This window comes from Amaranthus tricolor, chromosome 2, assembly GCF_026212465.1.
Source record: "Amaranthus tricolor cultivar Red isolate AtriRed21 chromosome 2, ASM2621246v1, whole genome shotgun sequence".
Taxonomy (NCBI): domain Eukaryota; kingdom Viridiplantae; phylum Streptophyta; class Magnoliopsida; order Caryophyllales; family Amaranthaceae; genus Amaranthus; species Amaranthus tricolor.
Genome location: NC_080048.1, coordinates 15,606,042 through 15,617,272, shown reverse-complemented (window position 1 = coordinate 15,617,272; position 11,231 = coordinate 15,606,042). Strand labels below are relative to the sequence as shown.

The window sequence follows — 11,231 nt, the reverse complement described above, 5'->3', positions numbered from 1 at the left end:
ACAATGATTTTCAATTCTAACCACTTCAACACAATAATATATACCAAATAGTATTGTGTGCCAAGTTTCGTGCAAAACATACCATGTTTGAGTAACTTTATGCGCAAAAGTGCAAAAAAAGCATAAAACGCATAAAATCGAATTTGTGTACCTTTATTGCTGTCCACTTTGAAAATGTGGCTCACGATGTAGATCTCATTTGTCCACGCACTTTTTTCATTGTGCTGAAACGCATGGAGAAAAGTAATACTATATATATATATATATATATATATATATATATATATATATATATATATATATATATATATATATATATATATATATATATATACATATATATATATATATATATATACATATATATATATATATACATATATATATATATATATATATACATATATATATATATATATACATATATATATATAAATATACATATATATATAAATATACATACATATATAAATATACATACATATATATATATATATATACATATATATATATATATATATATACATACATATATATATATATACATACATATATATATATATATATATATACATATACATATATATATACATATACATATACATATATATATATATATACATATACATATACATATATATATATATATACATATACATATACATATATATATATATATATATATATATATATATATATACATATACATATATATATATATATATATATATACATATACATATATATATATATATATACATATACATATACATATATATATATACATATACATATACATATACATATATATATACATATACATATATATATATACATATACATATATATATATATACATATACATATATATATATACATATATATATATATATACATATATATATATATATATATATATATATATATATATATATATATATATATATATGTATATATGTATAGATATATATATATGTATATATGTATAGATATATATATGTATATATGTATATATATATATATATACATATATATATGTATATATATACATATATCTATATATATGTATACATATATCTATATATATGTATATATATACATATATATATATATATATGTATATATATACATATATATATGTATATATATACATATATATATACATATATATATACATATATACATATATATATACATATATATATATATATATATATATATATATATATATATATATATATATATATAACACTTAATTAAACCAAATTGCTAAAATAATTCATATTACGTACGCATTCAATAACGCTTTGACTTTTGTATTGCGAGGCGGGCTTTGAGGTTTTTGTAATGAGTCGAAGATGTGCACAGTGTTCGTTAAATGACATATGACCAAAAGTATCCAATGCAAATTACAAACGCAAATTTAAAATTTACAAATTAGAGATTATGTGACTTTAAAAATCAAAAGATAAGTTCAATTTCAAAAATAAAACTTACTCTTCCATATATGGAGGCAGAATGAACGTGTGTTTAGATACAAGGGAATTAGTCAAAGCAGTCTCAATGTATGCTCTGACGTCATCTAGATCATTTACACATTTAGTACCCGAAATCGACTCTGGACAAAACCATCCAATTTTTATTGGAGGTTCGCAAGAATTTAACTACTCGTAAGCCGCACTAATCTCACGAATAAGAAAATTTTGTTAGTAATTTGGTTATTAAAACAATTAAACAACAATGCCTAACTTGTAAGATATTGAGCATCACCTCTTGTAGACATGGATAAGAGCTACGTTCAGCATCTCTCCTCTCAAAAATTGCCCAATGTCATTAGGACCAATAATTACAAACGGGCTTTCTAAAAAGCAGAATTGGTCCTTCTGCAGGTTTAGAATGATTGGGTCCTCCTCACGCAGGCGAGATGCACAAGTGTGCAGCCATTTGCAATCTTGAGAGAGATCGTTTAGCTCCGCATCAGTCAAAATTAGAGTGCTTGGCATCGACTTTGACCCAGTCGCCACCTTTGCTGAGGAACCGATCTTTCTCCAAGATCCCTTTGGACTCTTTTGCTGTTTCAATTTATACAATTAAATTAGTGTAAGTATGCAATTAAAAAAATAAAAATAAATAAGGTACAAATGATTCTTACCATGTTAGTGAATCGGACCCATGCATATGGCCATGTGACGAAACTACCTAGGGCGTCTGATAGTTTCTCAAGGCTCCATGTTGGCATTGGAACCGGGAGTGAGAAATCTTCAAACCCCTTTACAATAGTTTCCAAGGTCACACTGATGTGACCACTTGTAACAGGCATCGAATGCATTGTTTGGCCCTCTTTGGTTGGCTGGGCCACACCATATGCAACCTCAGTTAAATCGCCATCACTAGCAACACCTAACTGAGGCAGCAAAAGAGAACAAGGAGTCGCCTCCTGAAAATTGCGTCGTTTTGTATAATAAGAATCATAATAAAATATTAAAATGCGTTGGAATTTAAATTAATAAGTGCTTATATATTTAAAAACTATGTACCTGTAGCACTGGCTCCGGATTTTAAGCAACGGAGTTTATGGTCTCCGGTGTGGGGTTTTCCCCTTCAGGGAAAGTAATGGGCAGGGGTGCTACGGGGGTAATGGGCTCGGATGTTGGCTCGACCGAAGCATTAGGATCCCCATGTTGACTTTCCTGATCCTCGACAATCAGGTTTGCTAAGTCAACAACGGGTGCTCCCATCTTCTGCAACACGACGGCCAGATTGGCAAGAACGTCCTTCGTAATCTCTCCTTGGAGGGTTGCTACTTCATCCCGCAGCGTCATTCGGGATTGAGTAGCAACACACTCTTTGTCGAATGCCTTCTGTAACCCCACGCTGACGCCTCTTTTTCCGACTACCCGCTCACTGTGGTCTTTCCCTAAGACCATATGCAATGCGTCAACATTTCCTCTTGGGGTCCTCCGTAGCTTCTTTTTCCTTCCAGCCCATCTATTCAAATAAAAAGTGACATATATAGCAATTAGTATAAGTAAATCAAAGCCAAAGAATACAAATCAAATCAAGAATATACTTAATAATTTCAAAACTCACCACAACATCAGCAACCTTCTTCGTTCTCGGATCAATAAAGGTAAATTTACCAATTGCATCTCAGAAATGAAGCCCGCAATACCAATCACGCACCCGATCTCCAGCAGGAGTATTCACGGATACGGAGGTAGTCGTAGATGAGGGCATGGATGAACTTTGATTGGGGTATAAACCCGCATCCACCCACTCTTTTCGAACCTCATCGTACGTTTTTTGGCCCAAGCGATGGTAAAACTTCTTTTTGCTTGCATAATCAGAAGATTTACCATGCTTTTCCTAATTAATCAATAGAATCGAATGTCATGTATTAGTTTAATGACTAAATCAAAAGAAGTAAATTCAAATCAAAAACAATAATATAATATAAAATACTTACAACTTTTATCGGAGTTGTTCTTTTGGCAACAAAGGCCTCCCAATCTCTCTTCGATATGTGACCCCATATTTCGTAGGGCATCTTTGAAGGTGCTTGCTCTCCACCTTCGTTTTTCGTTTTGACCTTTTTGGTCGTACGGGCACGCCTCTTCGTAATCCAGCGATTTACTAGCTTGGATTTGAAATCTCTGAATCTTTCAGCAACAGCTGAAAGAAACACATTCTTCTTGTCCTCATCGCTCTCGATGTGCAAAAGATTCTACAAAAAAAAGTTATATTTGTTACTGTCAATTAAATTAATTTTAAAATGAAACTAAATGAGTAAAAATAGTAAAGTTGCTTACCACAGTATCATTCCATAGAGAGTTGTTCAAACTTCATCAGCTCTATTTCTTTTCTTACTAACCTTAACATGTGCCCACAACTCCGGACGAAGACCCTTACATTCAAACCAATCTCGCATGGCCCTAACATCCTTTGTCTTACCCGGAATGTTCATGAGAGTCCCGAGTATGGCATCACATACATTTTTCTCTATATGCATAACATCAAGACAATGCCTAACTTGTAGATCTCTCCAATATGGAAGCTTCCAAAAGATTGCTTCTTTTTTCCATAATCGGTCTTCACCCTCTTGCACTTGCCCCGTTTTACCAAATACAGTCTCAAATCCCTTAACCTGTTCATAAACCTCATAACCGGTCAATGGTCGACGAGCTACACGGTCCTCAACCTCCCCGTTGAACAACTTTTTCTTCTTACGATATTGGTGGTCTCGTGGGAGGAACTTTCGATGGTGCATGAATACGTATTTGCACTTAGGAATCCACGTAGATTCCAAGTCATCGATACATATTGGGCATGATTTCTTCCCTTTGTTCTTATACCCCCGTAATTTTCCATATGCCGGAAAATCATTAACGGTGCATAAAAGCATTGCACGCAAGGTGAACTCCTCATTAGCATATGCATCAAACACTGAAACGCCTTCATCCCATATCTTTCTCAAATCCTCAACGAGAGGTGCAATATATACATCTATGTCATTGCCAGGTTGTTTAAGACCCGAGATAAGAAGCGAAAGCATAATGTACTTACGCTTCATACACAACCAAGGTGGCGAATTATAGATCACTAAAAGTTCCGGCCAAGTACTATGTTGAGAACTAAGATTGCCAAATGGGTTCATTCCATCCGTACACAGTCCGAGCCTTAAATTACGAACCTCATCTTCCAAAGTCTTATGCAACCTATCAATACTCTTCCACTCCGGAGAATCAGATGGATGTGTGAGCAAGTGACCTTTCTTCACCCTATCTGCATGCCACCTCAAATTTAACGCATCTTTCATTATAGAAAACAAGCGCTTGAATCTAGGTATTATTGGAAGATACCACAATACCTTAGCCGGGGGCCCTTTAGCATCCTGAGTCCCTTTACGCTTCTAGCGCGATAACCCACACCTAGGACACTCTTCTAAGTTCTCGTTTTCATTTCGATACAACACACAATCGTTCAGACACGCATGAATCTTCTGGTACTCTAAGCCGAAAGGATACATGAGCTTTTTGGCATAATATGTCGACTTTGGAAGTTCATTTCCCTCAGGAAGCATCTCACTTAACGCTTCTAATAACATTGTGAAACAAGCGTCACTCTAATTGAACTTTGACTTAATGTTGAAAAATGTCAACACTGCTGTTAGTTAGGTGAACTTTGTAAATCCCGGGTACAAAGGCTTTTGAGAAGCCTCTGTCAACAAGTCAAAAACACGAGGACGTTTTCCTAACTCATTCTCGACTCCCTCCATCATCTCATCAACATGATCCACATCCTCATCGACATTCTCTTCATATGTCTCATACCCATCAACATGATCAACTACATCCTCATTGACATCCGCCACATTATTGACGTCCTCAACAACACTTTTCTCTTTGTAAACTCCCTCCTCACTATGCCAAACCCAAACATGAAATTGAGGCCTAAACCCACGTCGAAGTATGTGCTCCCTAAGGATATCAACACTACCTACCTTTGATACATTGCCACAAGTGACACATGGGCAATAAAAACCAACTCCCCCCCCCCCCCCCCCCCCCCCGGTCCTAACTTGATGTTCAACAGCAATACTACAAAATTCTAATATGCCATCAATAAATTCCGACGATTCAATGCTTCCATACATCCAAGAACGATCTTTTGTCATCCTAATTAGTGTGATAATTGATTCAAAACAAAATTAATACACAACTTTTAAACATATATATTTATTTCTAACAAACATATTTAACCCTAAAAAAATATACTCTTATTTATACCAAATCCATTTAACCCTAAATCTACATACTTCATATTCTAATTCTATACTTCATACTTCAATATTGAGCACTACATTGTAAATAAAATCATATTGTAATTCTAATAGTTAAAGACATAACTATAACAACAAACCACATTTTTAACAAATTACACAAATATTTAACAAACTAATAACATAAACTTGAATAATGCAAAATTCACAAATAATTTGATATCTTTAGCACTAAATTACTAAATTACATGTTAAACAATAAAGAAATGAACTTGCAAATTAGTAAAATAAATATAATTACCTTGATTTCGTGAGTTATGTTATCTACAACGAAAAAAGAGAAACAAAATTAGTATACAAACAGTTGCCCTAATTTTCGAGTGTTTTAATGAATATCTTGCAAAACTTAAATGCTTAACAAATTAAACGGAGAAAAAATACCTTAATGTCGTGGGTTTTGAAGATGAACAAGACCAAATTTCGTGGGTTTATGAACCAAGAAGATGAAGAACAACTTTGAAGACACAGTCAATCGCTCAATTTTTCGAGTGTTTTTCAATGGTGGGTTTGAAACAGGTTTTGGATATGAAGAACTTATGGTTTTTAGAAGAAGATGAAGATGAAGAATGAATTGTTGAATGGCAAAAATGGTGGGTTTGCTTGAGAGTATACAACACAGTATATCGTAGAAGTTTGTGAAATGAAGTAAATGGCGGGTTTAATTTTAATTTTCTGAAATAGAGTTTTGAAGATGAAGAATTTTTGGTTTTTAGAAGAAAATGAAGATGAAGAATGAATTGTTGAATGGTGAAAATGGTGGGTTTGCTTGAGAGTATACAACACAATATCGTAGCAGTTTGTGAAATGAAGTAAATGGCGGGTTTAATTTTAATTTTCTGAAATAGAGTATACAACAGAGTATATTTGCTGCGGGCCTTTAGCTTAACCGCAGCAATTAAGATTACGCATATATTCATGAAGCATTATTTGTTGCGGGCGATACATTAACCGCAGCAGTTATATTGGGTCAGAAGCACTCCGCGGGCCGCGAAGATCTACACGAGGCGCCGAGCCTTGTCTGCCTGCCTTTAATTTTTTTCTTCACTTTTTTTTAAAAAAATACTTATTTGCTGCGGCCCTAAGCGTAACCGCAGCAATTAATTGTGCTACTGAGTATTTGCTGCGGTCACACTTCAAAACCGCAGCAATTAATTGGTTTTTTTTTTCTTATTATTTTTCTGATTTATTGTTGCGTATATACAAAAATCGCAGCAAATACGTTTTTTTCCACTAGTGTATACTCTGATGAATATGGTTAATTAATTAGTAAAGCTATGTTCTGACCCTGAAATACTAATTAGTCAAGCTCTAATTATTTTGATTAAGCTATTCTACTTCATTTTGAATTAGCTCTGATCATTGATATTGGGTAATTTATGGACATTTTGATTATTATGGTTGCTATTTGAAATATGAAAAGCTTGCTCTATTATTTTGGACACTCAGAGTCTTATTTGAATGATTAACACATGTTTTGATTATCTACTTTAGTATTTAGTGTTATCATGACTTATGCTTGGATTAATTATACTTTGGTGCTCATTATTATCATTACTCTAATACTCAGTGATATGATAATGTTCTGATTATGCTTAGTCTAAGGATCTTTGTAAGCTATGTTATGTTACTTTAGATTTATTTAAAGCCTTAAGCAATAAACTACTTCCAATGCTCTGATTATGCTTAGGATATTTTAAATAATTCTAATTGTTAGAGTAATCTGTTTTAATATATGCTTGGTAAATTATATTGTAACGAGTTAATTTACTAAGTTATGTAGAGTAGCTTTAATCTCTAGCATGCTCTATAATATTGATTTTACTCTATTTTATTTAAGTTTGTTTAAACGTTTGTCATTATCAAAAAGGGGGAATTTTTTTACTTCTTAGGTTTTGATGATGACTATACTTCATATAAACAAATGTATTTTTTGAGATTGTTTGCAGGTCAATATCCGGTCGTGATTAAGATCATTGATAGTACCTATGACTGTATCTATGAACATGTACTCGTCAAAGGAATCCAAAGAAGTTAGAAAAGGTATATCGCTAAGGATGTCAAATGTTGACAGGAGGTCCACTGTTCCCAAGTTTGATGATCTAACGCTGCTGGAAATTGGAGATTGTGCACTGTTCCCAGACTGAAGTCAGGAGATAAGACGTTTGCTCGAATTCTGATTATTATTATATTTTCTGATTTTTAGTTGATGTATTAGTGAAAATTAATTTGTTGCATTATTTAAATTATTAAGTTAATTGGCAAAATATTTTATAACCACTTAACGTGTGATTTTCTAAACTCTTTTTATTAGGCTTTTATTTCGGATCTATATTTAGTGAATAACCAAATTGGCTAAATATAGTGAAGGGACAGCAGCTGATATTAAGTTATTATTAGTTAAAGGTAACCGTCCCTAATATTAGTAAATAGGAACCACACCTATTATTAGTTAAAGGTAACAGCACATATTATTGGAAAAGGGAATCGTAGCTAATTTTAGTTAAAGGGAATTGTAAGCTATTATTAGTATAGGGAAAATATAACTAATTTGTCTATTGTTAGTAAAAGGGAACGGTAGCTAATATTAAGAAAACCGTGGCTTTGATTTAATCAAGTGTATACTTATTCAAAGCAATAACAGTGTGTTTTGTCCTTAGTCTTTAAGATCCATATTATTCTCCTTATTATTTGGGATACGGGATTAGTGGGTAGTTACCTCCTTTTTATTAAGGACTTTAACTCTATAAATAGAGATTCGGTTGTTCCTCAAATAATGTTTTTCATATGAGCCTTGGTAATTCATACGTTATTTTTGGAAAATCAACAAGAAATATTTTGTTAAAAAATTGCCAATTAGCTTATAATATTTTCTTGTGCAACTCTTTGATTTTATCTTTAGAAAATTTATCCTTGTAATAGGGTTTTTGAGTGAATTATTATAACTAGACTCAGGTGAGTCTAGAGGAGGATTAGATAGCTTCTAGTGAAGCTAGAGAAGAAATTAGCTTGGAGTAAAGCTAAGAGAGTTGCTTTGAGTGAAGCAATTGAAGAGAGAAGTTGGCCTAGTGGAGAATGCTTCGAGTGAAGTAAGATGTTTAATGTAATTGTAAAGAGTTGCCTTAAACATAGTGAAGTTTTGAAATCCCGAGGGGTCGTGGTTTTTCCTTCTATTTAGGCTTAAAGGTTTCCACGTAAAATTGTATTGTCGCTTTCATTATTTCGCTCTAAGTTTAAGTTTTGTTTCTTTTATCTAATTCCACAAAAACAGGGCTTAAATACTTAAACTTATTAAAACAACAATTCACCCCCTTCTGGTTGTCGTTCCCATCTCTAAAACAGTCTACAATTGGTATCAGAGCCCTGTTTCTAATTTGATCAGGAAACCCTGAGAGCAATATCCTAGTATTTTTAGAGATGTCGATAATGAATGAACGAAGGGAAGAAAGGTACTCTACTCAAAGGCCACCCATGTTTGATGGAAAATTCTACACATATTGGAAGAATAGGATGGTGATCTTCATTAAAGCTGAAAATTATCAAGTTTGGAGAGTCATCGAAATTGGAGACTTTGAGGTAACAACTAAAAACTCCAATAACGAAATTATTCCCAAACCTATACCGAATTTGAAAAAGAAGATTTTAAGAAAATGGAGATAAACTTTACACTATAAATCATTCCCATTACCGCCATGTAGTACCCACTAACCAAACAGGCCGTTGGTGTTGGAACTCATCTATTGAAACAAATCAATAAAACATGAACAATAAAGTTTAATATGCAAATATACATACAACTTATGTTGAGAACCAAAAAAAGAATGAAAAAATAAAAAGTTTTTAATGTAAACAAATTCTATAGACAGTATAAGCACTACTTGACGTTTTCTTTGATGTTCTATGGATTTATTTCTTTATAATATTTTGAATGAATATCAAACTTGGGGTATATTGTAGATGCTTAGTAGTTTTAAAGTGGTTGACACTAATGGATCATTGGTTGAATGTTTAATCTATAAATTGGAAAAAATCGAAGAATTTGAATGTTGAAGAAAAATCGACACGAAAGAGGTGGATTTAATGAAAAACCAGAGAATAAGAAATGAAGGGGGTTTGGAGTAAAGAAGAAATTTATTTTTTCAGATGGATGGGAATATGAGTGTGAATGAAAAGGTGAAGGCTTTTTATGGACATACTAAAAGATTTTTTTTTTAAATATTAAAAAAGGATTTTTAAGACATCCTTGCATACGCATGACACATATTTTTTGTGATGTGAAGTTCTGATCTTTGCCTTAAATCACAAGGGTTATTTCGTGAAAAAAGTTGTTAATGGCTATGTTGAAAGGCGTGATATGCATTTCTTGTGGGATGTGTTTTCTTATTTCTTGGGGAAGATGTGCGAAAATATACTTTGAGATACGTGAATATATTTTCAACCGTTGAAGCATGAGTATGTGTGAGTATTACTTCGTTTTAATGATTTTGTCTTATTTGATTTGAACATGTTTGATAAAAATAATTATTATAAGTAATTAATATTACTCATAAAAAAAAATATAACTAAGATTTATAAAAAAAAATTGAAAATATAAATAAAACATGTGAAATACTAGATTGACAAAGTTAACTTAGAAGAATACGGAGTTAATTTATTTTTATATTATTAATCACTTAGTGAAATTTATTAAAAAAATCAAGATGGAAAACTATTAAAAAAAATTAAATAAGATTTCTTGAAATCAAATTCTTGTGGACTACGCGAATTATTTTAATTATGAACATGGAAAAATTATCGTGAATGGCGAGAAACATCCAACCAGTAACATGGAAAAATCAACAAAAATAATACTATATTATGAACATGCAACACTTAAAGTCTAAAGTAATTAATAATAAAAATAAAACACTAACTAATTACTGAGAAATGGAGAGAAAAATGAATACCAGATCTTGAAATGGCGACTGTCAAGTGGACTGGTAGAGGAAGAAGAGAGAAATACTGAAAATGGTGTGTAAATGGCGGTAGTAGAGGAAGAAGACTGATCTTTAGGTTTTAGATTTAGATTAGAAATACTTAGAATTAGCCATGACCTTAATATTATATTAAAATCTAGGGGCCTACTCCTTAAAAAAATATATTGGTCTACAAATATGAATTTTTTTTTTTTTTTTGTTCCAATGATTTGTGTTTATTAATCATTTTGTAATACTCCCTCCTATTCAGCTAAACTGTCCCATTTGACTTTTCACACTTGCCGAGGCAACATTTTAACTCTTAATATCTCAAATTATGCTTAATTAAAAATTATAAAAAGTTGATATTAATAATCCTTGTATTGTTGTATTGAGACGAATCAAACAAGATCCCATATGACTATGTTTTAACTTATAGA

General features: G+C 32.1%; 1 protein-coding gene and 1 long non-coding RNA gene across 4 annotated transcripts; both read right to left on the bottom strand.

Moving 5' to 3' along the window:
* Positions 1–1,274: 1,274 nt before the first annotated feature.
* On the bottom strand, positions 1,275–5,527 carry LOC130805035 (uncharacterized). 3 transcript variants are annotated; one of them, XR_009040131.1, is made up of 7 exons: positions 4,868–5,527; positions 3,810–4,782; positions 3,467–3,724; positions 3,091–3,366; positions 2,538–2,988; positions 2,153–2,437; positions 1,275–2,072 (listed from the first exon to the last, which is right to left on the bottom strand). XR_009040131.1 is itself a non-coding variant. In XM_057669630.1 (6 exons), exon 1 carries the CDS (start codon positions 4,814–4,816, stop codon positions 3,836–3,838), a length of 981 nt encoding a protein of 326 aa, XP_057525613.1. In that variant the 5' UTR covers positions 4,817–5,527; the 3' UTR covers positions 1,275–2,072; positions 2,153–2,437; positions 2,538–2,988; positions 3,091–3,366; positions 3,467–3,724; positions 3,810–3,835. The 3 variants fall into 3 exon arrangements, 2 of the variants coding, with proteins under 2 accessions (XP_057525613.1, XP_057525614.1); XM_057669630.1 differs by having other exon boundaries at positions 3,810–5,527; XM_057669631.1 differs by lacking the exon at positions 2,153–2,437 and having other exon boundaries at positions 3,810–5,527.
* A 46-nt stretch (positions 5,528–5,573) lies between these two features.
* LOC130805034 (uncharacterized) lies at positions 5,574–10,770 on the bottom strand. Its single transcript, XR_009040130.1, has 3 exons — positions 6,221–10,770; positions 6,081–6,103; positions 5,574–5,675 (listed from the first exon to the last, which is right to left on the bottom strand). It is a non-coding gene; the product is annotated as an uncharacterized LOC130805034 (long non-coding RNA).
* Positions 10,771–11,231: the final 461 nt, after the last annotated feature.

What these genes read in the sequence shown, in the direction of transcription:
- LOC130805035 (XM_057669630.1), bottom strand. Translation starts at nt 4,816, where the DNA reads ATGAAAGATGCGTTAAATTTGAGGTGGCATGCAGATAGGGTGAAGAAA.